This window comes from Camelus dromedarius, chromosome 19 (genome assembly GCF_036321535.1).
Source record: "Camelus dromedarius isolate mCamDro1 chromosome 19, mCamDro1.pat, whole genome shotgun sequence".
NCBI classification, from domain to species: domain Eukaryota; kingdom Metazoa; phylum Chordata; class Mammalia; order Artiodactyla; family Camelidae; genus Camelus; species Camelus dromedarius.
This window is the reverse complement of record NC_087454.1, coordinates 24,002,156-24,029,637: the sequence shown is the minus strand read 5'-3', so window position 1 is coordinate 24,029,637 and position 27,482 is coordinate 24,002,156. Positions and strand designations below refer to the sequence as shown.

The 27,482-nt window shown below is 50.1% G+C and overlaps 1 protein-coding gene across 11 annotated transcripts in view; it reads right to left on the bottom strand.

The window, feature by feature from the left end:
- The window catches only part of FGD2 (FYVE, RhoGEF and PH domain containing 2), a 96,107-nt gene extending 70,678 nt beyond the window's left edge, over window positions 1-25,429 (bottom strand). For 5 of the 11 annotated variants that reach the window (XR_004131211.2, XR_010376889.1, XR_010376888.1 and 2 more), the window contains exons 1-15: window positions 25,169-25,429; window positions 24,908-24,997; window positions 22,121-22,352; window positions 20,509-20,589; window positions 19,682-19,830; window positions 18,233-18,389; window positions 17,880-18,018; window positions 17,314-17,372; window positions 16,920-17,066; window positions 16,106-16,198; window positions 10,560-10,639; window positions 10,443-10,473; window positions 9,792-9,884; window positions 9,035-9,166; window positions 6,168-6,314 (exon numbers count right to left, since the gene is read on the bottom strand). Coding sequence is in view for 4 of the 11 variants with exons in the window: in XM_064476452.1 (XP_064332522.1) it covers window positions 6,168-6,314; window positions 9,035-9,166; window positions 9,792-9,884; window positions 10,443-10,473; window positions 10,560-10,639; window positions 16,106-16,198; window positions 16,920-17,066; window positions 17,314-17,372; window positions 17,880-18,018; window positions 18,233-18,389; window positions 19,682-19,830; window positions 20,509-20,589; window positions 22,121-22,352; window positions 24,908-24,997; window positions 25,169-25,239 (1,701 nt within the window). In the remaining 7 variants the exon portion in view is untranslated. Of the gene's footprint in view, window positions 1-3,888; window positions 4,494-4,836; window positions 4,984-6,167; window positions 6,315-9,034; window positions 9,303-9,791; window positions 9,885-10,442; window positions 10,474-10,559; window positions 10,640-16,105; window positions 16,199-16,919; window positions 17,067-17,313; window positions 17,373-17,879; window positions 18,019-18,232; window positions 18,390-19,681; window positions 19,831-20,508; window positions 20,590-22,120; window positions 22,353-24,907; window positions 24,998-25,168 lie in introns of those variants that run through there. The other 6 variants (XM_031434806.2, XM_031434804.2, XM_010994465.3 and 3 more) reach the window with 6 other exon arrangements.
- Between the last annotated feature and the right edge of the window lie 2,053 nt (window positions 25,430-27,482).

Below are 27,482 nucleotides of genomic sequence, written 5' to 3'. Positions count from 1 at the left end.
GGAACAAACATTCTACAGCCCAGTGGTTTGAAATGCTGCCCCTTCTACCCCATGTTATGTGACCACAGGCGAGGTCCTTAACCATCAACGCCTCAGTTTCCTCATCTGTAAGATGAGGATTTGGATATAGTGTCTACTTCTAATGTTATCAAGAATTAAATGCAATAATCTCCACCAAGGCCTAAATTCAGTGCTCGACACACAGTATTTAAAAATGTTAGCTCCTTCCACCTCCTAATTCCCCAAATCTGTGAATATGCTACCTCGCATGGCAAAATGGACTTTGCAGATGTGATTAAGGTCAAGGGCCTGGAGCTGGAGCCATTGCCCTGGATTATCCAAGGTGGGTCCAAGCTAACTCCATGGTCCTTTAAAGGGAAGATGTGACAATGAAAGGAAGGTCAGGGAGGAGCAATGTTACTTCCATTTGAAGATGAAAGAAGACCATGAACCAAGGAAATGGCCTCCAGACAGTGGGAAAAGACAGGGAAACAGATTCTCCCTAGAGCCTCCAGAAAGGAACACAACCCTACTGACATCTTCATTTTAGCCCAGTGTGACCTTTGAAGCTGTACAATAAGAAATGTATGCTATTTTAAAAATACTACATTCGTGATACCTTTTTGTAGCAGCAACAGATAACTATACACAAATAAACAAATAAAAATCAACAGTATGTTCATCACCGAATACCCTATTATAAAATATAAATGTTCAAGTTCCTATTCACAATAAGAATGAGGTCCTTAGAAATAAACCTAAAAAAGACAAAAGAGAACAGAACAAAATATCATCAAAGGATATAAAACAAGACTGAAATAAATGAGAAGACATATCATGGACATAAATTAGAACACTTTATGTCATAAATATGTCACATCTGCCAAAAGTAATCTATAAAGTCAATGTAATTACGATACCAACAGGACTTTTTATGAAACTTTACATTTATCTTTAAATTCAAATGAAAGAGAAAATGGACAAGGATAGTCAAGAGAATGTTGACGAAAATAAACACTGGGAGTTGTGCCCTCTCAGATATCAAGGCTATTATAAAAGAATATTAGACAACAAATTCTTCTTATAGGGAAAATAAAAGACCAATGGAACAGAATGAAAATAAAACAATACATATAGAATATTTCCACTGATACAAAATTTAAAGAAAGGCAAAGCTAAAGAATATATTGTGTAAGGATACATATACATGTAGAAAAACGCAAAGAAAACCACAGGACCCATTACCATAAAAATTGAGAGGAAGGCGCGATGGGGATAAGATCTGGGGGTGGCATGCAGAAATGCTCTAAGATGTTGTTAATGTTCTGTGTTGTAAGACAGCTGATGGTTTATTATGTTGCTTTATCATATTATAATACTTAATTTTGTGTGTATGTCTCCCTTTTCTGTGTGTATGGCAAATTTCACAATAAAGATATTTTAATGACAGTAGAGAAAAAAAAAGTTAGCTCCTTCTGTAGGTATTGCTCACTTAACACCTCACAGGCATCTTCCCAGGTCAGCACACTAAGATCTAAGCCTTTCCGTTGAACAGCCGCATGGCTCTCCACTGCGTGTGTGCAGCAGGTTGCCATGAGTTCCCTCTTGAGGGGCACCAGTTTATTTGCTGAGTGTCCTTTGGATGGATGTTTCCAATTTGTAGGACTTGTGTCCAATTTGGGGGACTATTGTAAACAATGTGCATGAGTCTTGTCACACTGATCTGCCTCCTTGGGGTAAATTCTCAGAATTGTAACTGCCGGTCAAAAGGGTTAGAATGGTGGGGTGTGTGCAGTTAGAACGTCAGGGTGCCAATGCTTAGAATTTTGGCGTGTGCACGATAAAAATGTTAGGGTACAAGGGGCTCAGTCCTTGGACCCCTTCTTTTTCCTGTTTCACATGCACTTTAAACCCCACGTCTGGAAGACAGCTCCCACATTTACACCCCCAGCCCATACCTGGTGCCTGAGCTCAGATACCTAACCACTGGCCACGACAGTGAGTGGGCACCTCAGCTCTAACCTGTCTATGACAGAGCCCCTGGCAGATTGCTGCTCCCCAGTCTGCTCCTTCCACAGTCTCTTCATCTCAGTTAGTGGCAGTTCCATCCCCCATGTTCTCAGGTCAGAAGCCTTAGAGTCACCTTTCGATCCCTCCTTTTCTCCTGCCATGTTCACTGTGTAAGGGAGTCTCTTCCACTCTACCTTCAAAGTAAATCCAGAATCCAATCCCTCCCCACCACCTTCACTGCTCCAGCCCTGATACAAGCCACCTCCCCTCTCACTTGGATGGTTGTGACAGCCTCTAAACTGCTTCCACCCTCATCGCTTTTAGTCTATTTCAATAAGCACAAGAATAGGGTCTGCTAAAACAAATCAGACCCCCAGTGACTCCCCATCTCATTCAGCCTGCCTCCCCCAACCCCTGCCCTTAGTTTACTGATGATCTGATGTCTTCCCTTCTGACCTTGCTGCCCACTCTGCTCCAGCCGCACTGACCTCCTCACTGTCCTTTGCATGCACAGAGGCAAGCTCCCACCTCAGGACCTTTGTACTTGCTGTTCCCACCAACCTGGAATGCTCTTCAACTAGATAACTGTGTGTTTTCCTCCCTTCCTTCTTTCCTTGAGGTTGTTTTTCAAACACTGACTTCTTGGTGAGGTCTTCCTTGATTTTCTTTTAAAAACTGACACACACACACACGCACCCTTCTTTCCCCCTCTGCTCCCTTTCTTGCTTTTCTTTTGCTGGAGTGACCAACCATTCTGGTCTGCTTGGAACTGAGGGGTTTGATTTGTCACTCTATTAAAGCACTTATGACATCTGATATGCTCTACATTTTATGTACTTATTTTGTTGAATAAGAATATAAACTCCACCGTGGGGGGAATAGCTCAGTGGTAGAGTGTGTGCTTAGCATGCATGAGGTCCTGGGTTCAATTTCCAGTACCTCCATTAAAAAAAAAAAAAGACTATAAACTCCACAAAGGCAGAAATTTGTCTGTCTCCGTAATGGCTCTGTCCCCAGCACAGGACGTGCACTTGACTCACAGAAGGTGCTTAACAAATACCTGCTGAATGAAGGGATGAACTTACGGCCAGGCCAGCCTGGTCTCCCGACAGACTGTGCCAACTAGGTTTTCTTAAGCTTTTTAAAATATCCTACAGAAGGGAGGTGGCCTCAAGTTGCGGGTGGGGGAACAAAGAGTGTGAGTCTGGAAAAGGGCAAAGATCTATGAATTGCCTGTTTCTTTTTCAAGGGCAGAGCCCAGCAGCAGCTGAGCCTGATGGAAGCAGGTTAGGGTGTCACAGCCCAGGCTGGGGCCCCTGCATGTGGCCTGCTGGTCACTGTCACCCCCTAGTGGTCTCCTATGAAAAAGCAGCCTCGTTCACCAGCCAAAGGGCCAGAGGTGCTCCTGCCCTACTCTCCTGCCCCCACATTTTCCCTCTTGTCTTTCCCCCTTTTCTTCACTCTTTCGCCTCCTTTTCTGCTTGGCCTATTGCTCTGCTACCTGATAAACAGAGCTTTGATCTTAGTGCACCAGGTTAAAACCTCACTCTGGCATCCACCAGCTATGTAACCTTGAGCCAATGACTAAACCTCTCGAAAACTCAGTGTCCTCATTTGGAAAATGGGGATTACAAGTTCTCAGGGTAAAACAAGATAGTCCCCGTAAAACATCTAGAACAGTGCATGCCCCAGTAAATGTTTGATATTTACTATTACTGTTATTACTCTTGTGCTTGGCACTTAGTAGTTTGCCTGCTTTCTGCTTCATCCGGGGAATCCAGGCTGCACATCAGACTCATGTGGGTATCCCTAAAACATACCTATGCCTCTCTATCCCAGAACAGTCAAATAAGAAATCTTTGGTGACAGACACAGACATTGGTTTTTTTTTTTAATTTTTAGCTTATTTTTGTATTTATCTTTTCATTGGTATTTTTTAAAGCTCCCCAGGTGATACAAATGTGCAGCCCAAGCTGAGAACCACGCTGGTGACCACCAGTCCTGGGTTACATGGGACTTTCTCAGTTCTAGCACTGAAAGTCCCATGTCCCAGGAAGCCCCTCAGCCCTGGGCAAACTAGGATACTTCATTACCCCTTCCCCAAAGGCATGGACCCAGGTTTTCTGACTCCCAAATCAGGACACATAGTGTGAGCACAGACAACTAGAAATCGATTATTTGAAAGCTCAGCTTGGGGTGGTGGGTCAGCTTCAGAGTCACCCCATGGCAAGAGCTGGGCTCTGAGGGGGACAGTGACCAGCTGTGGTTCAGTCAGATAGGTCCCCGTCGTTGGGCCCCCTGGGGCTCCAGCCACTGGCTGCCCGCTCCATGGCTTTCACCCAGCGGCCCCTTAGCTCCTCGGTTTCAGCCTTGAAGGTGTAGAGCTGGCCTGACTGTTGCAGCTGGAAGACCCTGGGGTCTGCCTGGGATCCTGTGGTCACCTGGTAGCCCAGCAGGGGGATGGAGGTGTGAGCCCGCATGTCCTGGGAGGGGAGGAGAGAGCCATGGGCCACTGCCCTCCCATTTGGTGCCACTGCCTCAGACGGCTGATGGGAAGATACTAGCCACACACCTGCCTCTCACTCCCAGACACCCATGAAGTAGGGTGGGCTGGCGGGAGGGCATCAGGGAAGAGAACTGTTCCTTGGAGTCTGGGCCCAGTTCTGAAAGCCACTAACCCCGTGACTCGAGGGAACCAGGTCCCCCCTGGGCCTCAGTTTCCTCATCTTGTATATGGGGCCAACAGTGTACAGCCTCATCCCACCCTCAACGCACCCAGGTACTGTGAGAGGGCCAAGGTCTGGAGGTGGTGGGTAGTGGCATTACCTGAGGGGCGGCATAGACATAGAGTACGAGGGGGTCGTCCCGGGGGATCACACACCAGCCCCGGGGCCCACTCTTGCCCCACTTGTCCCCGACGAGCTGCAGGAAGCTGCACATTAGGCTCTGCTCAGACCCTGCCACAGATCCTTTCTAAAACCAGAAAAAGGGACTGTCAGGGAACAGAGCACCCACTACGTGACAGATGTTGGGCTGGGGGCTCAAAAATCACTATTTCTAATCCTAATAGCAAGCCTGCAAGGAGGGGTTATTTGTTCCCGAGGTTCAGAAATATCCCATCATGGACTTCGTCACACAGCTGGCCAGTGGCAGAGCGGCGGTCAAACCCCAGCCAGCCTGAACTCAAGGCACATGCTAGGAGGGCTTATCACCTGTGAGTTGCCCCAGGGAGAAGAACTGGAGCTTGAGAAAGGGCAGACCATCCCCTCTTTCCAGGAGCAAGCTATGTGGACTAGTGGTCAGGGAGGACATGGACAGGGGCTGAACCTAGAAGAATGGGAAGGATTGGAAAGCGGGCAGATGTTGGTGCAAAGGAATCAACTTGAACCTGGGAGCTGAGTTCAGCTGGAATAGCGTGGGGTCTTCTCCCACCCCCAGGGACAATGGGATCAACCTGGCCTTTAATGAGTGAGGGGCACAGGGGCAGTGGTAACCAGTCCTTGGGTGAGGTAACATTGTATCTGCAGCACAAAGCTGAACACAGCTAGTGCCCTAGAAGCACCACCAGCAGCAGGAGCAGCCTGAGAGACTGTGGAGGTGGGGAGTGACTCAGCCCCAAGGGCAGCAGGAGAACATCTGTGGCAGAGATCAGAGCTGGCTCCTAATTCGCTGTGTGACCTTGGGAGAGTTGCTTCTCTGGGCCTGGGTCTCCATGGGATAGAACCAGCTGGTCCCTGAAGTCCATTCCAGTTAGAATGGAGTCTCCAGTCTGCCTCTTTCCAGCAGAGGGACCCTTACCTGGAGCCTCAGTTTCCCCATCTGTATAATGGAACATCAGCTCTCTTTCCCTCCTAGGGCTGTTGGGGCAGGGCACGGGGACATGAACAGGAACAGTCCAGAGAGGCTGTGCAATTATTGTATGGGGACAGAAAGGAGAGGTGGAGAGCCTAGATGAAAGCCTGGAGCCAAAAGTTGCTACCATTTAGTGACAGGCCCAGTTCTATCTTACTGAAGGAGTGGGGTCAGAGAGGATGTTTGTGGGCAGAGAGAGAAGGAGGGGGAGTGTGACCTCAGCAGGCTTATTCTCAGCACTGAGGACAGTGCCAGCATGTGGTGGGACCCCGCACACATTTGCTGGGCAGAGGAATGGCCCTCACCTCCAGGATGCCCCGTCTCTTGTCTTCCTTGTCCTCAGGGAGCACGTTTCCAGTGAGGAAGGTATAGCAGTCCAAGCAGACTCGGTTGGGCCTGTTGCTGTCGTATTTGAGCTCAGCCCGGTAGTCGGAGCACCTGGCACACACCACCTGTGGGAGGATGGGCAGGAGGGGTTTGAGGGCTGAAGTGAGGCAAAGAGTTTCCTGTTTGTGAGGTGGGGCGGGAGAGCAACCAGGGACCAGAGGAAGAAAAAGCAAGCTTCAGAAGAGGGACAGAGGCAGAGGCCCAGCTGCCTGGAGGCTGCAGTGCAGGGGGAGAGCTCAGATTCTGGGATAGAGATCTGGCCCCCACAGCAGGGGTTTCAGCTTCTCTTCCCTTTAGATCAACTCTGGGAGGGCAGCTATTGATCCCAGGGGCTTGCCCTGAGCACAGACCTCACGTCTGAGCACTTCTCTAAGTGCTGGCTCTCCCCTCTGCCACCTCACCTGAATCACAGCGACTCCACTAGGCGACCAGTGCTGGGGCTATTACCCTTACCTAACAGTGAGGGGGCAGTGACTTGCTGAGGGCCACAAAGCTCACTGGCAGCAATTGGCCCTCCCCAAATAGGACATGTCTTTAAAGTTCCACAGTTTAGCATTAAGATTCATGCAGATTTTACAGTCCACTCACTCCTAGAGTTGAGCGTGTTCTGATGCAAAAATGATGGGCTGGTTGTTTTTGACGGTGAGACCTGCCATGTGTAGTCTGTGGAGTGGGGCCCACTCGCCAGCCCACCATGGAGAAGCCCCCAAGAAGGCCGTTGTGGATCATATGGAGGTGACCAGGTGAGAGGCATGAGAAGACTCGGGGAGAAACACAGGTGCTGCAGAGGATGTGACTTCCAGGAAGACTGGGGTGTCACAGTGTGTCTGGGATGTGGGAATGGAAATGGGGGGCAGGAAATAGAGACGAGGAGGAAAAGTTACTCATTAGGGAGCTCGCCTGTGTGCCCAGCACAGCACATGGCCTGGGAGGGACCCGCAGGACAAGGCCTGGGCTTGCCCCACCTTCACTAGGATTCCCGTCTGGCAGGCGGCTTGGCAGAAACTGGGCACCCAACCACCGAAAGGATGACTCACAGAGTACAAAGGTTCGCACGGGCACGAGAAACCCCAGAATCAGGCCAAGGATGCCTCACACAGCCCCATACATGGGGCTTCAACAACCTTGGGAGTATTTTTTTTTAATGGAGATTTAAATTTTTAAAGTATTATTAGTGTGTATTTATTATCTCCTCTACCAACTTTTTATTTTGAAAAATTTAAAACTTGAAGTTGAAAGGATGATACAATGATACCCCCTGAAATTCACCAATTGTGAACATTTTTGCCACATTTGATTTCCTTATGTGTGTATGTATACATGTGTGTTATTTTTCTGAACCAAAGTATAAATTACAGTCATCATGACACTTCACCCTTAAATATGTAGCTGGTGTCTCCAAAAAAACAAAGAGAAGCATTCTTCTGCATATCCGCAATGTCATGACCACACCGGGGAAATTTAACACAATACAATATTATTCTCTATACATACCTCATAATCAAATTTGCCCCAATGAGCCCAATAATGATTTCTGTTTTTCCCGTGCAGGACCTGATCAAGGGTCATACATTTCATTTAGTTCTCAAAATATTTCATTTCTTTCCCGTACCTAGGAGGCAGTATGAGGGTGTTGTTATATTGTTCTTTGTATTTCTTAACTATTTAAAATAATTTTTTAGGAACTACTTACAAAGTTGCAAGTGTGAATCGACTCAACTCTTATTTACAGATGTGACTCACCAAAAATGGTAGCTAATCCCCGGATCCTTTCTATTTGGCTCTGGGATGGAACTTACATCTGAACATAGGTGTGTCCCAGGCCTAGAAATTTACTTTGTGTCCTGATTACAGTATAACACACTCTGGGGACACCTCCCTGACTAGTCCCAACCTGCCTAGCTGGTCTCCTACTGTCCCAAGATCATTAAAGACTGAGGTCATAAAGGGCTTCTCTGTTTGCAGAGTAAATGGAGGGGTCAACAGAGAACAGCTCAAATACAGCAGGTGCTTTAAAAGCAAAGCAAGGTCTGCCTCTGATAACTGGGCCTGAACTGATTAAGAGGGAGGCATGGGCGTGGTTTATTCCTCAGTCAGCTGGTAGCTCTTCCTCCGAGTGAGGCTGCCTGAGCAACTGAGGAGGGGGAAGGAAAGAAAGACAAGGAGAGGGAAGGGGGTGAACCTTCTCTTGTTGATTCCTCACTACCATCCTGGAGGTACGTATTAATAATCCCTATCGTATAGCTGAGGAAATGGAGGCTTGAACATGGAGGAGAGAGGTAGCAGCAGAACCGACCAGATGCTGGAGTGCTGAGGGCTTGCCAAGAAGAGGGGACCATCAGCTGAGGTCAGTCAAGAAGAGAGGATGGCAGGAAAAAAAAAAAAAAGAAGAGAGAACAGCAAGGGGAGGGCTTGTAACAGGCATGGGGCTGATGAGGTGGTGGGTGCAAGGCTGGAGAAGGGCTGATGGGTTTGGATGCCCCCATCCTGGAACTGGAGATCATTTCCTGGTCCTGGGCCCTGGGGGTTTTGGGACGCAGACCAATTAGTAGGGTCGGCTTTGGCGAGTGTCTTGAGCGAGTCGCTTAACCTGTGTGAGCCTCCTGTTCCACCTGCGCGGGCTAAGAGCAGGCTTGCTTCCCAGGTAGGCACTTGTGAGGTCCAAACAAGGGAACTCATGTGTCCTGCCCAGAGTTAGCGCCCATAGGTCAAGTGGGCAGAGATGGCAGGGAGCGGGAGGCGGAGGCCGAGGTGGGGCGGGGTGCAGTGCGGCTTGAGTACTCACATAGCCGCAGGCCCGGCAGTGGTGGCGACGGCGCTTCAGGGCGTTGAAGGGCTCTCGGCAGCGCATGCACATGGTCACCATCTTGTCCCGGACCCACTGTGGCGCCCGGAGGCCTAGCTCCTCGGACTGCAGCTGTGGGGCAGCAGGGCGGGCACTTCACGTCCCTCTTCGGCTCGCTCCCTGAGGCCCTGAGCCCTCTACCCACCTGCTTGAGGCAGGGATTATGTGTGCTGTGATTCCCAGTAGCTCCCACATGAAGTGGACTGAACTGATAAAGACCATATGTTACGTCAGTTACTATTTTTCCTATTCCACAAGTGAGGAAATTAAAGCCCAGTGAGGTCAAGGGACTTAGCAAGAACACCCAGCAACCCACACCTCAGATCTCAAATCAAGTCATAGGCACTACACCGCTAACACCCCACCTTCCTTCCGCCTTCCCTTAGTCTCACATTTTTCAGTCACTTTCAAAACCCAAACCTGCGCGCGCGCGCGCACCCCCCCCTCCAGCCAGAATTACACATATAGAGTAAAATCTTTCCTAGGCATATAGCACAAAGAGTCTCCCAAAGAAATTTTTTGCTAACGTGGGACCTCTGGCACTGAGCTTCTGAGTACAGCAATGTTAGGATGTGTGGGCTTCCTCTGGTGGGTAACGCTGGCCAGCCCTCAAAGCTGGCCTGGATAGAACAAAGAGAGGGAATCATTTCCTGTGTGAGGCTGGTGGTTCCGGAAAGGATGCAGAGCCTTCAACTACCTCCTGCTCCTGAGGGTCTCCCTCAGGGCTCTGGACTGCAGCCTTGAAGGTTTCATTCCGCTTCTCGATTTGGTCAATGGCTGCTTGGAAGGCCTGAGGGGTTGGGCACAGGGAAGTGGTTATGGGGGCGGCGAGGAGGGCTTGTTCATCTGTCCAACTACCCACACATTCAACAAATACTGCTGTAAACTTACTGAGTGCTGGACACTGGATTCTAAGCGCACGTTGGTTTTAGGGAGGAAAAACTATTAGCCCCAGATTACAAAGTGAAAACTAAGGCTCAGAGATGTTAAATGACTTACCCCCGGCTACCCAGCTAGGCAGTGAGACAGCAAGATTTAAACCCTGGTCTAACTCTAAACTACCATAGAGCAACGCTGAGGGAAAGTAGGAAGCGCCTGGGCGGAGGACGGCACGTGCACGCACGGCACGTGCACGCACGGCACGTGCACGCACGGCACGTGCACGCACGGCACGTGCACGCACGGCACGTGCACGCACGGCACGTGCACGCACGGCACGTGCACGCACGGCACGTGCACGCACGGCACGTGCACGCACGGCACGTGCAGTGCACGGACGCCCTCCCTCCCTCCCCCGCAGCCGGGGTAGGGAAATCAGAATCATAGGGGCCCTGGAGCGTTTTGTTACCTGCATCCAGGCAATCATTTCCTCCTGGGACCTGCTCGGGAAGTGAACACAAGTGTTAGCCGGGCAGCGCCTCCTTGTTTTCCTGCCCCGCCCGGCCCCCAGCCCGCGCCTGCCTACCGGGCCTGCAGCTCCAGGGTGCGCTGCTTCCCGGACACCAGGAAGGAGTGGGGGAACTCGGCATCAGTCAGCTCCCGCACCTGCTCGGGAATGGGAGGAACAGACGCTCAGACTTGCTATACCCCACCCGCCCCGTAGGCACTGTCAGTGAGGGAAGTGGAGTGTGACCCAGGAACCATTCAATTTTGAGAAACAGGGAAAGGGAGCTTTTTCAGCGCATCCTAATCCTGTCAGGCCAAGTAAATACACCTGCATCCTAGCCTCGTTCTATAGAGCAAGTGGGACTTAGGGCTCCTGGAAGTTCAGCAGTAGCAAGTTGGCCCAGTGGAAAGTAGGGATGATGGGTCCTTACAAAGGAATCACCAAAGATGAAAACTGGGTTATAAATTGGATTTGGGGAATACAGCTTTTTCAAGAGTAGATGTAGGGCCTGGAATAAGACCTTCCCCATACAGTGAATGAAGGAATCAATCACCCAATTCGTAGATCCAACAGAGCCCCCACTTCCTGTCTTTCACCGTCTTGTCCCAGAACTCCACACGTCCTGAGGCTGTTTTGGAAGCCGCCAGTCACACAGCTTCTACTGTTTGTCTGCCACTGAGCACTCCACACATGTTCTCACTTAATCCGCACAACTGGGGACCCCACTGATCACTAATTCTAATGCTTAATGGCCATGATGTGCCCCTGAGGGCAGTGCCTGTCACCAGCTACAGTCCCCTGGGACAGCTACATCTGGTCAGGTCTCTGTGTTATCTACCAGTTGACAAAAAGTATAGGGGAAAGTGGGACATGCTGACAACAGTGGTGTGGTCAGCAAAGTCCAGACTGTGAGAAACTCAACCAGAGAAATGATCTGATTTCTTCAACTAATAAATGAGACATCTGAAATTGACACATTGTAACTGACCATACTTCAATTAAAATAAATAAATAGGTAAGAAAAAAAGGAGAGGAAAGTGTTGATAAAAAGGGATATAAGAAGCATATCACAAATGATTCAAACATCAGCTGTGAGAAGACAATTATGAGACAGTCAAGGAAAACCAAAGGCTCTTAATGTTATTAAATAATTATTATTAATTTGTTAGATGCAATAATGGAACTGTTAGCATCTTTTTGAGCAAAAAGAGAGTTCTTATCTCTTAAATACTTAAGTATTTATAGGTGAAATGATGACGTGTCTGGAACTTGCTCTTATATAATCCATTGGAAAAGGGGATTAAGAGGGGGAATGCTAAGGAAACAAGACCAATTTTGAGTTAATTGTTGCAGTCAGGTGATGAGTATATGAGGGTTCATCTTTTTTTTTTTTTTTTTGGCTTAAAAGTGTCCATAATAAAAAGTTAAAGAAAATCTTCACAGCAATCTTGGGAGGCATCCTTATTTAGGAGATGAGAAAATGGAGATCAGAGAGGGCAAGGGACCTGCCTAGGTCACACAGCACCTAAACGGCAGAATGAGGATTCAAACTCAGGTTTTTGGCCCCCAAGGGTAAGATGGAAGTCCATCTATTTCCTCTCTGCTGCCAGAGTCCAGTAAGCATAGACCTCTCCCAGGCAGTGTGAAGAGAAAGTCACAAAGAGACGCTAAGACACAGACCTAGAGCTCATGGACCTGGCATGGGGGAACTTGTCACTGAATCCACCTGACACTTGGGCCCTTCTGCTGTTCTCTGCCCCGTGGTGACCAGGCCTCGGCACATTTTCAGGCACCCCAGAAAGAATGACTGGGCACATGCTTGTATTAGGGCTAGTCTACACTTTGGGCCCACAGAACCAGTCCATTCCTTTTAGAAGGGGCCTGATGTGCTTTGTACTCGATATCCTTGACAAGGGGGAGGCTCTGAGGGTTTGTAAATGGAGAAGCTCATGTGGAGAGAGGTGTTTGGAAAGTCACTCCAGCAGCTGTATGTAAGGGTAGAAGGGCTGAGTCTGGGGGAAGTGGGAAAAACCAGCAGCCAGGAAGTGATACCGTGAATGGTCCAGGCCTGCCCAGGGCCTGCCTGCACCTGGAGAGAGAAGAGGTTCTTACCTAGGGGACAATATCAGGAAATCTGGCAAGACTCCAGGACTGATTGGGTGAGGAGAGGGGAGAAGGAAAAGAAGGGAGAAATCTAAGGTTTGGAGTCCACAGCTAGGAAGACATATGATTCTTTTAACAGAAAAAAGGGAACTGGGGGGGGGCCCTGACCTGAGGGTCCAGGACCACCTCTGCAAGGGGGCAGGATGAAGATTTCTAGAGGACAGTTCCCCGAGGTCTGCTGTACCCAGGCTCAACCACCAGACTCCCTAGGTCTGGGCCAGTTCAGGCCCCTGCTAGCCCATACAGTGCCTTTGTGCTAATTAGAAAAAGACACCCCTTCTTTAACACTTTACTGACATCTGTTGGCAAACTGGCATAATATTCAGCTTTTGTTGAACTAGATGCTTGACTGCCACCTGCCGGACGAGAACTGTAAATATACAATCTGTGCTGTCTGCTGGGGATGAGGCATGCTCGTGCAGTGCACAACCCACACAGTTGTCCATGGAGATGCTGGGTGTGTATGTGCCCACACCCCATCCTTCTTCCCTGGCTGGCCCTGTGCAGGCACAACGACAGAACCCAGCCAGATCTTGGGAGCGAATCAGCAGCTGAGGACTAGGCCTCTCTGACATTCAGGAAGGAGGAGGCTGGGAGTCATGGGCCAGCGGGAACCATCATGGTGGTTAAAGGACAGACCTACCCCCAAACCTCAAACTCAGAAAATAGTTCCTGCACGAACACGGGTGGGTGGACAGCTCTGCACCAGGCAGGCCTGTGCCATCCAAGAGAGGGTGCTGTGTGGCCACTGGAGCACCAGACACACCCTGCAGGGACTGAGTTCACTGGGACTGGCGGACGCCAGGAACCTGGCACACGCCAGGAACCTGGCACACTGGGCTCCTGAGCCCTCGACACACACCCTAAGCATCTGACACTCTCAGGCCCGTCTCTGCATACTTTCTCTTTCTGGCTCTGATTTGGTCTCTATATTTCTTGGCTTTTCTGTCAATCTCTGCCTTTCTTTTTTTATGCCTGGGTCTCTGCCAGTCCTAAGACAGGGCTGCCTGTCTCCATTTCTCTGTTTGTAACTCTCTATAACCTGAATTTCTTAGTCTCTCTCACCAAAGTTCCCAGACATACAAACTGCATACATCCTTGCCTCTGGGACATTCTGGACACTTCAGGAAGAAAAGCTGGGTGCCGCAGTGTGTGGGGCTGAATTCCTAAAAGAACTCAGTCAGCTGAGGTACGGGGGATGGGCTGTGAACCCCCAGAAAGTGCCCATGTGCCTCCATCGGCCCTTATCACCCTCAGGCTGTACCCCATCCCCAGGTCCTTGATTCAGCCCCAAGTACCAGGCAAGTCCAGTCAGGAGTAGGGGTAAGGCCCACCTGCTGGGGGCTCTCAGAGGCCCAGGGAGGGATTGTCCTGGCTCAAGTCCTGCCTGAAGCTCCCTCCTGGGGCAGATCCTGGGAGGTGCGTAGGGAGAGGTGGAGGTGGAGGCAATAGGGATAGGGAAGGGGGATATGGAAAGGCACCAAGATAGTCCAGATCTGACCTTTGCTTGTTCCAGCCCCAGACACTGGGATTCAGGAGCCATCAGAGAGAGGTGGTCAAGAAGGTTCCCCTACTATTTCCTCCACTGTGCCTGCAATTCTGCTCTATGCTTTACCCCTCTGGGTTGAAGCATTAGTAGGAGACAGTTTAGTATGGGGATTAGGTATAGAGGCTCTGGACTCTGTTATACCTGAGTTTGATCATGCAAACCAGGATTTGCTGTGTGACCCCCAAGCAAGTTACTTAACCTCTCGGAGCCTTGCTTTTTTTAACTTTTAAGACTTTTTTTAGATCAGTTTTAGGTTCACAGCAAAAATGAGAGGAAGGTGCAGAGATTTTCCCTGTGCCCACACATGCACAGCCTCCCCCATTAATAACATTTCCCCACCAGAGTGGTACATTTGTTAGAATCAATGAACCTGCGTTGACACATCATTATTATCAAAGGTTCACAGTTTAGATTAGGGTTCACTCTTGGTGTTGTACATTCTGTGGGTTTGGATAAATGTATAATGACTGGTATCTACCATTTTAGTACCATACAAAATAGCTTCCCTGCACTTAAAGTCCTCTGTGGTCTGCCTTTTCACCCCACCAACCCCTCATAACCACTGATCCTCTGTATCCATTGTTTTTTTCAGAATGTCGTATCATTGGAATCATACAGTATATACATGTAGTATGTATGTATGTATGTACGCTGTTCAGATGGGCTCCTTTCACTTAGTAATATGCATTTAAGTTTCCTCCATGTCTTTTCATGGCTTAACAGTTCATTTCTTTTCATCACTGAATAATATTCCATTGTCTGGATGTATCATTTTATTTCCATTTTTTAAAAAATGGGATTAATTACAGATATACCCAAACACAGGCAAACTGTACACAGTTATTCAGTGCAGTTCTCATTTGCAGACACTGACAACTGAGAGCAATTGAAATGCCCATCAGTAGAGGATTGGCTGAACGAATTATGATACATCTACACACAAGGATACTATGCAGCTATGCAAAAGGATGAGGAAATGACTAAGATACTGACATGCAACCGTCTCCAGAATTAGTAGTTAGTTTAAAAAGTCAAGTGCAGAATAGTGCATATGAAAAATACTCTCATTGTTTATGTGAAACAAAAGTAAGGAAGCCATACTGAATATATTGCTAGTTTGTGTATACAAAGACTGCCTTTGGAAGGCCTCACAAAAAGTGAAGGCTGCCTATAGGAAGGGAATCTAGGGAATGGAGTGGGGAGGAGAATTTTTATTGCATTTATTTTTGACATAGTTTAATTTTGGAATGTGTATTATCTATATTTTTTAGGTTATACGATTATTTTTAAAAGACTTCTAAAAGCCAAAAAACCCCCACAAAAAACTAGGGGTTTAGTAACTGCTCCTACATCACAGGGCTGTTATGAGGATCTGATGGGGTAATGCAGAGCCCAATCCACGGTGACCACCCAGTCCATGGGCACTGTTGTGAATGCTGTCCTCAGTCATTTGGGACCATCTCTGGATGAGGAAACAACTAAGCCACCCGCTGAGCTGACAGTGTATATTCTTCCTACTCAAAGTGTGGCCTGGGGAGCTGCGGTATCAGCATCACCCAGGAGCTGGTTAGAAAAGCAAAATCTCAGGGCCCACTCCAGACCTACTGTATCAGAACCTACATTTTTATAAGACTCCCAGGGGATTCACGCATGTACTACAGTTTTCCAAGCACTGGTGTAGAAGGCAGGGAAAGCAGATGGAGGCTGAGAGACGGGAAGGGCCTGGACAGGGAAGGCTGGGAGCCCAGCTGGGAGACCTCTAACCCCACACTTTTCCACCTTCACATTGGCCCCAGACCTGCCACACCTGTGTTCCTGGACTGAGACCCAGACTGGCCCCTCCTGCTACTCCCCGTACTTGATCCCACCCTGGGTGTGATGGGGTGCTGAGAGTGGTTGGGGCGCCTCTCACCTTCATCCCGGCCACGTCAATGCGGGTCCTGACCTGGAAGTGGGCGCCCACCTGAATGACCCTGGGCACACAGTACAGCAGCATGTTGTTGAACTGCAGGAGACACAAGCAGGAGTATGTGTGCAGTGGCAGGGCAGGAAGGACAGTCAGGCGGAGCTTCCCTGACAGTAGGCTGAGCCCCCGGATCTCCCTCCCACTCGCCACACTCTGGGCCAGTTCTTGGGACATCACAACTGTGATGAGGAAGGGGTTGTCTAGCCCCCAACCCACCTAAGATAGTCACTGAACGATGCCCTACCTGTGAGCATCAAGGGACCACAGCAGACCTCAGAAACCTATTAGGCCTTTCTCATAGGGGCTGAGGGTGGCAAGGGTTGACGAGAGGTTATAGCTCCCCTCCCTAAAATCCAGGCAGAACCAGTTTCCAGATCTCCAGGAGACCCTGGCAATCCTTGCTTCTTCAGTGCAAACCTGGGCAGCTCTTCCTAGTAGCCAACCTAATTCCCTCCTGCTTTGTGCTTTCTAGAGCACAGATTAATACCACAGGCTTTGGAGCCAAAGAGACTGGGTTCAAATTCGGACTCTGTTGCTTTCTAGGGCACTGAGACCCCCTCAGTTGGAAATCCCTGAGGCCTGGAGGCAGCATGTGACCAGTCCCAAATCACCCAAGTGCCAAAGCACAGAAGGACAGAGAAGCAGGCTCTTCTCTGTTCAACCTACAGTGCCAGGCAGATGCCAGGCAGGCAGGACCTGGGGCAGAGTGGCCCATGGACTTCCCTCCCCAGTGTGGGGCAGGCCCCCAGTTTCCTCCTACCAAGAAAAGGTAGCGCTCCATGGGGCCGCTGCGACGGAAGGAGATCTTGAGGACGGGGCCCTCTCGGAGCAGGGTGTTGGAGGGGTCTACTATGTCGTCCTCCAGGCCCAGGCGCTGGTACACTTCCCATAGTTCCTGCAGCCGCTCCTGTGGACAGGAGGTGCACCCTCAGCCAACGTCGGGCAGGGCCTACCTGCTTCTGGAAGGTTTGCTTTGAGTGGACAGGGACAGTGTGTGAGGAGGGCAGCAGTGGGCCAGGTGTCATGTGTCAGGATCAGGAGATGAGTGGATACACAGACCTTTATGGGCTGGGGGAGGCTGAGAGCTGCAGGGAGGAGGTGACAGGCCTCCTGGGGATGCCTGCTGCTCCTACCCCAAAGGCTGGGATGCTCACCATCTCAGTGATGGCTGTGTTGGAATGCTGAGCAGCTGAGAAGATCATGTCGAGTGCTTCTGAAATGAAGGTGGGGCCAGAGTTACCCCTGAAAATGAGGGACTGGTGGCTGAGAGAGGAGGTCTTTGAGGGTTAACCAAGTGGCCTCAGGGCCTGCTGTGAGCACCCTCAGGAGCAGCCCTGCCCTTGTAGCCTGGCACATGGGGTATCTGGATGATGGAGGCCATTTCCTACCCAGAGCAGAGAGACTAGAAGCCACTGAAAGACAGGGCTTAGGTGGTTGGCTTCTGTGACTTTGATTTCTCCCCAGATCCAGAGGGTGCAGGCATGGCTTTAAATCCCAACTCTACTCCTTTCTGGCTGTGTGACCTTGAGCAAGTCACTTAACCTCTCTGGGACTTAGTGTCTGTTTAAAAAATGGCTAATGCTATAGACAATGTCTATGAAACACCAATGATCAGTGTTGATGGCTGATGGTCATCATAACCATATTTGCAGGTGTTCCATAGATTATAAGAGTGGCTTGGGCCTCCCCAGCCCCTTGGGTTCCCCAGGGGTGTCCTCACTCTGCGCATCGGCCAGGTCTGGGGCCTGGGCTGGCAGCTTCTGGACGTATTCCTTGAGCAGAAGCTCATAGCGTGGGATTCTCTGCACAGGTTCCAGCATATGGTGCTGCAAGGTCAGGCTGCCTGAGGCCTCGCTGTTCTTGGGGAGGGAGAGGGAAAGGAGAGTGTGGGGATGAGAAGAGGGGAGGGGTAGGTCAGGCTGCCCTTGAGGGTCAGGGGAGTGGGCAAGGCAGGTGCTAAGGCCTGAGGAAGCAGCTGTGCTGGGGAGGTGCCCAAAATCGCCCAGGGAAATGGAGCCACTGCAGGCTAGGGGTGACAGTGCAGGCTCCACCCCATCCCCACCCCGACCTCACCTGAATGCGGGTGAGAACCTCCTGGAAGGGTAGAGACTTGTCAGTCCAGGTGGCCAGCAGCTCAATGGCTCGCTCGAAGTTCTTGACATACTCACTGTACATTTTCAGGAAGGGGGCCAGCTTCTGGATCACATCGCCAATGCGGGGGGTGGTTGTCCTGCAGGAGGGGCCCAGGTATTGCCTTCAGCCTGGGGTCCTCTTCTCTTGACTCCAGGCAGGGTCAGGTTAGTCTAGGCCCCCTGAACCCCTGCAAAACAGCCTTTCTGCAGCACTTCTGGGAGCAGGTATAGGGGGCATGTCATTCTCACACACATGTATGGTTCACCCCCCTTAGACTGTGAGCCCCCTGAGGGAAGGTGCTGCTCTCTCCCATGGACTGGATTCCCCCAAAGGCCCAGCATAGTGTTGGGCCCACAACCAGTGTTCAATGACCACCTGGTGCTTGTTCATGCAGCAATAACAAGGGCCACATGCCAAGCATTACCCAGGACATGCTGCATATCTCATCTCATTGCATTCTCAAAACCCTGCATGGCGGTGGAGGGACAGTCACTGGCCCATCTGAGAGAGGAGGCAATCCAGGCTCAGAGGGGTAAGGAAGGGTCACTTAACCCAGGGACTGTTACAGCAGAGTGGTAAGGATCCACAATCTGGAGTGGACCTGCCTGAGTTTGATTCCCAGTTGCACCACTCTTGCTGTGTGTTCTTGGGCCAATCACCTAGCCTCTCTGTTCTTCAATTTTCCTATCTGAAAAAATGTGCACGAGGGTAGGCAACCTCACAGGGTTGTCTTTTTTTTTTTTAATTTTTATTCCCCCCAGATTCTAAGGAATCATAAAGTAAACACATAATAATGAATCCCTATATATCTATCACTGGATTTAACAACTACTAGCATTCTTCTTTGCTGAAGAATTTTAAGGGGCATTCCAGACCTAATGGCATTTCTTTGGCAAGATACTAATTTCACTACTAACTACTTTAGTGCTCATCTCTGAAAATAGAGAGGGTTTCTTTCATAACCACGATGCCACCATCACACAGTGGGCTGATCTGAAGATGAAGTGAGTTAATAGGTGTAAATCCCAAGGCAGGGCATGTAGGAAGCCCTGCTAGCACTGGCTATTTGCACTGCCTCATAAGTTACTCAGCCTAGTGAGGACCTGATCCATCCCCTTCCCAGGATGGATGAAAACACACACACACACACACACACACACACACACACACACACACACACACACACACACACACACACACACACACACACACACACACGGCCTGCTGTGGCTCAATCATCCAAGCCCCTCACTGTGCAGACAGAACAAGCACAGAGGAAGAATGAGACTGCTGTGGCCACATAGCAGCAAGAGGAGAGGCCTAACAGACCAAACCCAGTGCCACTGAGGCTGCACCCTGACCTAGCCAGGTCACGCTGCCAAATCTCACCAGTCATCCAGCCGCTGCTGCAGCTCTGGGAGGAAGAACTGTGCATGGAACTGGTAGATGGAGGAGATGTTGGAGAAAATGAGTCTGACCACATCCTCAGGGAAGGCCTTGCTGCTGCGGGCCTCCTTCAGCAGCTCCTGGAAGAACACCTGCAGCCACTGATGGGTCACTGGGCCTGTGGCAGAGAGGGAACCCCCCAAACACCTGCCCGGGGGGGGCGAGCACAGTTCCAGGGGTCTTTGGGGTCCCTCCCCAGATTGCTGAATGCTTCTACTTCCTTAATCTCCCATCACCCTTGCAACAACCTCAGGAAGAGATAGGCAGGGAAGACTGTATTCTGGCCACTTTACATATGGGCAAACTAAAGCCTAGAGATGCGGGGACTTGGCCAAAGGCTGGCAGGCTGATGAATGTCAGAAATGGGCCCATCTTGTGTCTGTCAAGGTCTTAGACTTCTCCAGACTCAGGAACCCACTGCTGATGTTCAGTGATTTAGCCCTCTTATCTTGGGGCTCCTTGAGAAAGTGTGAAGGGCTAATAATGGTGAGGATGGCAGGCGCTGGGATGATAGATGAGGATGCTGTGTATGTATTCTGCTACCTGGGCAGCCAGCCCAGGTACCAAGGGTGGAATCAGGAGTGGTGCTAATGAGCTAAATCCCGATTTCTGCCCCAACTCCAGCCACTGGGTTAAAGGACTAAGGCTTCCTAGAGTCAAACCCCAGGTCCTAACTCTCAGTTCCTGTGAGCTGAGTCAGAAGGGAGAGCAGGGGTGGAGTGAGGAGATCCAGGTGCTGGGACTCAGGAGGGGGCATCCTGGCCACTAGCCTGGTCTAGCAGGTGGAGGCGTGCCACATAGGCCTGCTCTGTCTCCAGTAGCTCCTGGACGATCCTCTTCTCCTCAGGCTCCTGCAGGGGAGTTGAGGGGAGAAGGAGAAGGAGAGCTTTGGTCTCCTCTGATGGGAGCAGTCTCCAAAAATGCCCCAGTGAAACACACCACACGGGATTCACACCCTCCTGCAGTGCATCTGGGCTGGTGCGGCGACTAGCTGAGAGAGAACAGAGCAGAGTGAGGCTGTGCCGGTTCCAGGCCAAAGCCTTAGGAGGCCTGGAAGCTTCTGCTTGTGCTCTCTTGGGAGCATTAACTACCACATCCAGAGGTTAGCTGCCCTGACGAGAGGCCACATGGAGAGGAGAGGCCTTGGGACTACACGGAGAGAGAGGGGCACGGCTGTGCCAGCGTCCCAGCTCAGCCCGGCTTTTTGGCTGTCCCTGCCCAGGCACCAGGCTTGAGAGATGAGCTATCTTGGGCATTCCCATCCTAGGCAACATCTGACTGACCCTGTTATGGACTGAATTATGTCCCCAAATTAATCTGTTGAAGCCCTAACCTTCAATGTGATTCTACTTAGAGATAAGGCCTTTAGTAATTAAGTTAACTGAGGTATAAGGGTGGGGCCCTAGTCCATTAAGACTGGTGTCCTTACAAGAAGAGAGGGCTACCAGGAGAACATGAGTACAGAGAAAAGGTCCTGTGAGGACACAGTGAGAAGATGGCTATCTACAAGCCAGGAAGGGAGCCTCACCAGAAACCAACCCTGCCAGCACCTTGTTCTTGGCCAGCCAGTCTCCAGAGCTGTGAGAAACTGTATTTCTGTTGTTTAAGTTACTCAGTCTATGGTATTTTGTCATGGCAGCCCGAGCTGACTAAGGCAAACCCCAAGTGAGACAATAGAAAAATCATCTAATACCATTCCAGTCAACCCATGAAACTCTCAGGAATAATAAATTGTATTTGGCCACTACATTTTGGGGTACTTTGTTATGTAGCAGTTGATCACCAGTATACACGTTAGGTACTACTATGATCACCACCCCCATGTTATAAATCAGGAAACAGACATAAAGGGGTAAAAGTGACTTGCCCAAAGTCACACAGTTAACAGAAGAGCTGGGACATGAACCCTGGCAGTCTGGCTCCAGGGTGCACAGCATTATGTGGCCTAGCCCTTAAACTCCACAGACAAGAAAACTGAAACACAGGGAAGGGAGGTAAACTGCCCCGGATCAGTCTAAGGGCAGGAATTAGCACCAACCAATATTTTCAGTTGGGATCATTGCCTCCTCAGGTAGGTAAACTGAGGCCACACCTAGGAAGGGTACCAGGTTCCAAGCTGTGTAGCCTTGGACAAATTCCTTAAGCTATCTGAGTTTCGATTTCCTTACCTAAAAGACTCGTACAGTATGGGGTATGAGAAATAATGCCAGCAATAGGGTGCATAGTAGGTATCTAACCAAAGCCCATTAACGGGGTGGGGAGGGGTGAATTTAGCTTTCAGCTGATCTCTGGTCACACCTGAGGAAGCGGCTGGGAGAGAATGTGTGGGAAGGTGAGCGGAGGGGCCCCCAGCTCCCCACTTCTACCCCAGCCTTTAGGCACCTGCATCCCTGGGCCGGGGCAGGTCCCAGGCTGGCAAGATTTCCTCCAGGCCCCACTGGACAGCTTGTTCTTCAGGGAGCTCAGGTATCTCCTGCTGACTGTCCTGGGCCTGGACTCCAGGGTCTCTCCCACAGTGGGCTTCTCCAGTGGCCCTGCAGGTGAGGGAGGCCTGCACCCAGGGCGGTGATGCTCAGCCTCCAGTCTATGGGCTCTGGGCGCTGCTCCTGGGGACCTGAGGAGAACAGAGCAGACCTGAGGGTTTCCAGTCTGTAGAGTAGGGAGAAGAATAGCACCTCCCTGGTAGGGATTTGGGGGTGATTAATGCAAATCACAGGTATGCAGTGGCCTCTGAGTGCCTGGCACTCAGGAGTTTACTGAGACCTCCACTTCCTTCCCCAATACCTTTCTTGGAGGGAACTCCAGTCTTCAAAATGAGTCAGCCTAGACTGTTTTGTTCTCTGGGGAACTATATACTTCCCTGTTTAAAATGCAGTGAGGAACCCCTCCTGCACACAGAGGTTTTTAAGTGCCCTCCCAAATCACCCTTGCCTGTGCACCTCACCCTTGTTTTTAGTCTCTGCAGCAGGAAAGCCCCTAAAACCCTAGTAACTGATACAACACTCTCAAGGCAGGTGGAGCTGATAAAGCTCAGGCTTATCGGGGGAGCTATGCCCTCCACATCTCTAGCAGAGGGAAAAGCCAGTCAGTCTAGGATCAGCTTCCCTGTTCCCCTAGGGGTGAGCTTTCACTTTTGTAGTGTGGCTTTGTTAGCCCAGCTACTGGGTCTGTAGGCCAGTTAAACTCTTTAGATAAGAGAGTCCACCCTCACTGGATATATCCTATGAATTGAGCTGTGCCCCATTCCCTTTGGTGTGGAAAGGTGTGTGATGACAGCATAGGGTGGGCACCTTTATGACGAAGGTAGGCTGGGATATGGGAGGACCAGACAGGTACAAAATCTTCAAAACTCTGTGAGAAAGTTTTTCATTACTTCCAATTTTGTAGCTAGGTACAGAGAAGATAAGTAACTTGCAGCAAGGGGGTTGCAGAGGTGGGATTCAGATCAGGCAGGCTGCCTTCTGAGCCTGTACCCTAAACTGTCCCTCCCAGGTGAGTCAAGGAGTAACAGGTGCAGAGAGTCAACGTGACCTGCCCGAAGTCACACACCGGTTGGTGGCAGAGAGGATTGGGACCTAGTCCTCCATGGCTCCTCACCGGCTCTCCCACCCCTCTCCACTGCCCCAATGCCCAGTTCCTCAGCCCATGGAATTAGCTGAGTCTCAGGCTTTCTGTTCTACATTTGATTTCAGCTTCTGCATTTCTCTCTAAGTGCCCCAGGCAGCTTCTGTTTCCTCTTTGCCCCTCAGTTTCAGATCAGCTAAGGTGCTGAAAGACCTCACAAGAAAGCCCAGATTAAGGCAGCTGGCACAGAGCCCTTCACACAGTGAGGGGTGACTCTCACCCTCCCGACAAGGCCTCCTCTGACCGCATTCTGGTCTGAGGGCTGCCTCCTCCTGCTAGGCATAGCACACATGCTGAGGGTCTCCACTGGGCATGTCTGGCATGTTGGGTGGGGAGGTGCCATCTCTGCACCCCCGAGGTGGGGGGGTGGTCCAGGAAGGTGGCGTCTAGAGCTGTCCTCGGTGCTGAACAGAACATGCCAGGCAAAGGCCCCTTGAAGAGGCAGTGTCAGGTCACCTGCTCAGGAAGCTGAACTGCCCTTCTAAGTCCCCATCTATGTCGCCTCCACCTTGAAGCTCACAGGAGGCTTTGTCTGCTCTGAGTGTCCTCAGCATAACGCCTAGGCCCCTCCCATGGGGCCTGTTGTCCATGACCTGGCATCATGGTCATTCCATAAGCTTAGCATCAAAGACAAAAATCCTCTGGGTGGGGATCATTCTTTCAGCTCCTGCATTCACTACAGTTCCTGTGTGATGCTGTGCTTTGCCACACACACCCTCTCAGGACTGAGCTAGCCCTTTGCCTCAATTGGAATAGCCTGAGGGGCATCCCAGCCCCAGAGCTCACTGGGACAGGCTGTAGCCTCTGTAGCAAGTGTATGGCAATTCAACTTTTCCCTGAGCCTAATGCTGCCTCCCTTACCCTGCAGGTGTTGTTCCCAAGACCCTCCCCAATAAATCTCCTGAAGCAAATCTCTACCTCAGAGTCTATTTCCAGAGAACCCTATCTACAACAGTCATAGTCCCTAACACAGGCCTGGGCTTAAGAAATGCCTGCAGAGTGGATTGATGTCACACACAGACACACAATGACCTCCACACATCCGGTTCAGCCTTTTCCCTTCAGACAGAAGCCCCTGCATTGCTCCTTGCCCATGAACTTAAACTCAAAGCCTCCTCACCTCTCTGTGCCTCCACTTTCTCATCTGTAAGATGGGAATAGAGATGGAACCTATCCCCAGTAGGCTGTTAGATGATTAAGTGAAATAAGTAACAAATGCACTTAGAATAGTGCCTCCTAGGTAGGCTGACCATACACTGTGGTCTGCTCAAGACAGCCTCAGCCTTTCCTATTGCTCCCTCCCTCCCACTAAAAAATGTAATAGCATCCACTTTTAGTTTCAATTGTGTCCTGGTTTGAAAGATAAATTATATGGTCATCGTGCTCATAAGGAGTAAGTGCTTAGTAAGTATTAGCTATTATTTCTGCTGGAGGGGCAGTGGGTGGAGTTCTGCAGCCCAAACATGGTGTTTGGTCCACCTATGCTCACTCAGAATTATACAAACATCTGGACTCTCCCCACCACATCAACACACACACACTCACCCACACCCAGCTCCTCTCCCATACTCCGAGGAACCCATGACTGAGGGGCGTGGGCACTGCCCAGACACGAAGAGGTATCCAAGACAGGGCCTAGAGAGAGAATTGCTCACTGTGAGGGCCTAAGGTGGCCCCAGCCTGTTCCCTAGCCTGGAGACAGACTGGCAGGGCCTGTGCTGCCCATGGGTCCAGAGGCGGGCAGAGGAGCTAGAGGGAGACAGCCAGTCGGCCACAGTGACCCTTCCCATCTCCACTACCCCGTACCTGCTGTTCTTAAACACAGTCACCAGATTGGACACAGATGCCAGCTTCTCTTCCTTACTTGCCCCCTCCATCCTGCAGGCCTCCAGGGTGACCCTCAGCTACCCTTGAAGAAGGGAGGGAGGTCTCCAGCCAGCACACTCAGCCACATCTGTGATCTGGGATCACAGATGGGCTAAGGCATCCCAGAGTCCCGTCTTTCCTGAGGGCTCAGCAGGCCTGCTCCCTGCAGCAGAGTGATGAAAGAGGAAGTGGTCCCAGAGCCACAGCCCTGAAGGGGAAAGGCGGGTGCTCCCTGCAGAGGGAGGAGCCTGCTGGGGCCCCACCTCTCCCCCATGGGGCTTGACCTTTCACTCCTGTAGACCCCCAGTTTCAGAAGCCACCCCAAAAGGGCAATGGAGCCCAGAGGTAGTTTCTGGAACTGGGCTTTTGGCCTGAGCCTTGCTACTTGGGCCAACCACACATTCTCACAAGGTCCAGTGTATTTTATTTGATCCTTTCTCCACAACCTCTTTTCTGATTGTGACCCTGCTCATTGCTGTAAGAAAACAGCTTTTTAAATTAAAAATAAGTACAAATCTATTAGGGGCTGGCAGGGAGGAGTACTGTGGTGTTCCCACTTCCCCACTGAAGTTCTCTCATTTTAATGGCTGCTGTCTCCACCTTCTTGACTCCCTGAAACTATGATGATAATAATAGCTAACACATTCTTTTTAGTGCTTTACAAGTACTTTCTCATTTAATCCCACAACAGTCTTATGAAGTGGGCCTTATTACAATCCCCATTTTACAGAAGAAAAAACTGTGGATCAGAGAGGCTAGGTAACTTGCCCTAAGTCATCCAGTAAGAACACAACAGAAGTCAGATTTCCAAAGCAAAGGTGACCGCCCTATAATTCCAGCAAAGATTTCATTGTGAGCCTGGATGACCACATTCTTGCTGCTCTCTATCCTTAAGCCTCCCTGCTCCTAGCACACTGGGTTGTCTCTGCCTGATGCCTCCTTTACCATTTGGTCTCCCCGCCCTTCAAGAACAAATGATCACTGCTTCTATTCCCCTTATTCAAGCCTCACAGGCCCTTCAGGGCTCTCCCACTGGCTTCCAGTCTCGCTTGCCCTGAGCCAGAGCCCTCTGTTGAGACTGGTCTTTGTTGTGGAGGGTAGAGACTGAGCCTCAGTCATCTTGGTACCGGAAGTGTCTGGCACAGCTTCATGCTCCAGTGCCTGTGAAACACTGGGCCCTCACACGCCCAGCAGCCTCACTCTCTCAGAGCTTTGCCTGAGCAGTTTCTTCTAGCAGATGCCTGGCTTCTCCCCCTCAACCCTAAATCTCACTAATTCTCCTCACTTTCCATTTTTACTTCTTTTGTTATAGAGAATTTAGAACATACACAAAAGGAGACAGAATAAGGCACTCTCACGAACCCATAACCTAGACCCAACAACCATCAATTCACGGCTGGCCCTGCTCCATCGACAGCCACATTCACTCCCCTTCCCATATCATTTTGAAGCAAATCAGGTGATGTCACCCACAAATATTTCAGTGTGTACCTAAAAGATAAAGGTATATATATGTATATACTCACACATATGATATATGTAATGGCAGTATTACTTTATATGGGCATACAATCATATGTTTTACACATGTTACATATGTGTGTGTGTATAGATATGTATACATATATATATGAATATATATATGTATATATATATATATATGAAACACCATTACCGTTATCATACCCCAAGGGATGTTTAGCAATAATTTTTAATATAACCAAACAGTCAGCATTCAAAGTGCCAATTCCTCATAAATGTTATCTGCTATGGACTGAACTGTGTTCCCCCCTAAATTCATATATTGAAGCCCTAACCCCCAACATGGCTGTATTTGGAAACAGGAGGTAGTTAAAGTTAAACGAGGTCATAAAAGTGGGGTCCTAATCTGATAGGATTGATGGCCTTATAAAAGGAAGAAATCCCTCCACCCACAACCGCCCACATCCCCACCCCGGCACCCTCCAAGGAAAGGATTCAAATGAGGTCCACATGTTACAATGAGTTGTCCTGTCTATTAACTCTTTTCACTCACAGGTTCACCTTGTTCTTTCTGTTTTCTCACACATGACTGTGAGGACACTGGGTTGCTGCCCCTACAACTCCCATGGTCAGGACTTTGTTGACTGCAGCGCTGGCCCCTGGATTTCCTGTCGATGGCGGTTAGATCTAGGAGCTTGATTGGATTCATTCTTAAATGCCACTTCTTCCTGGATGTCCTTCCAGGTCTGGGGAGGCCTCCCTCTTTGGTGCT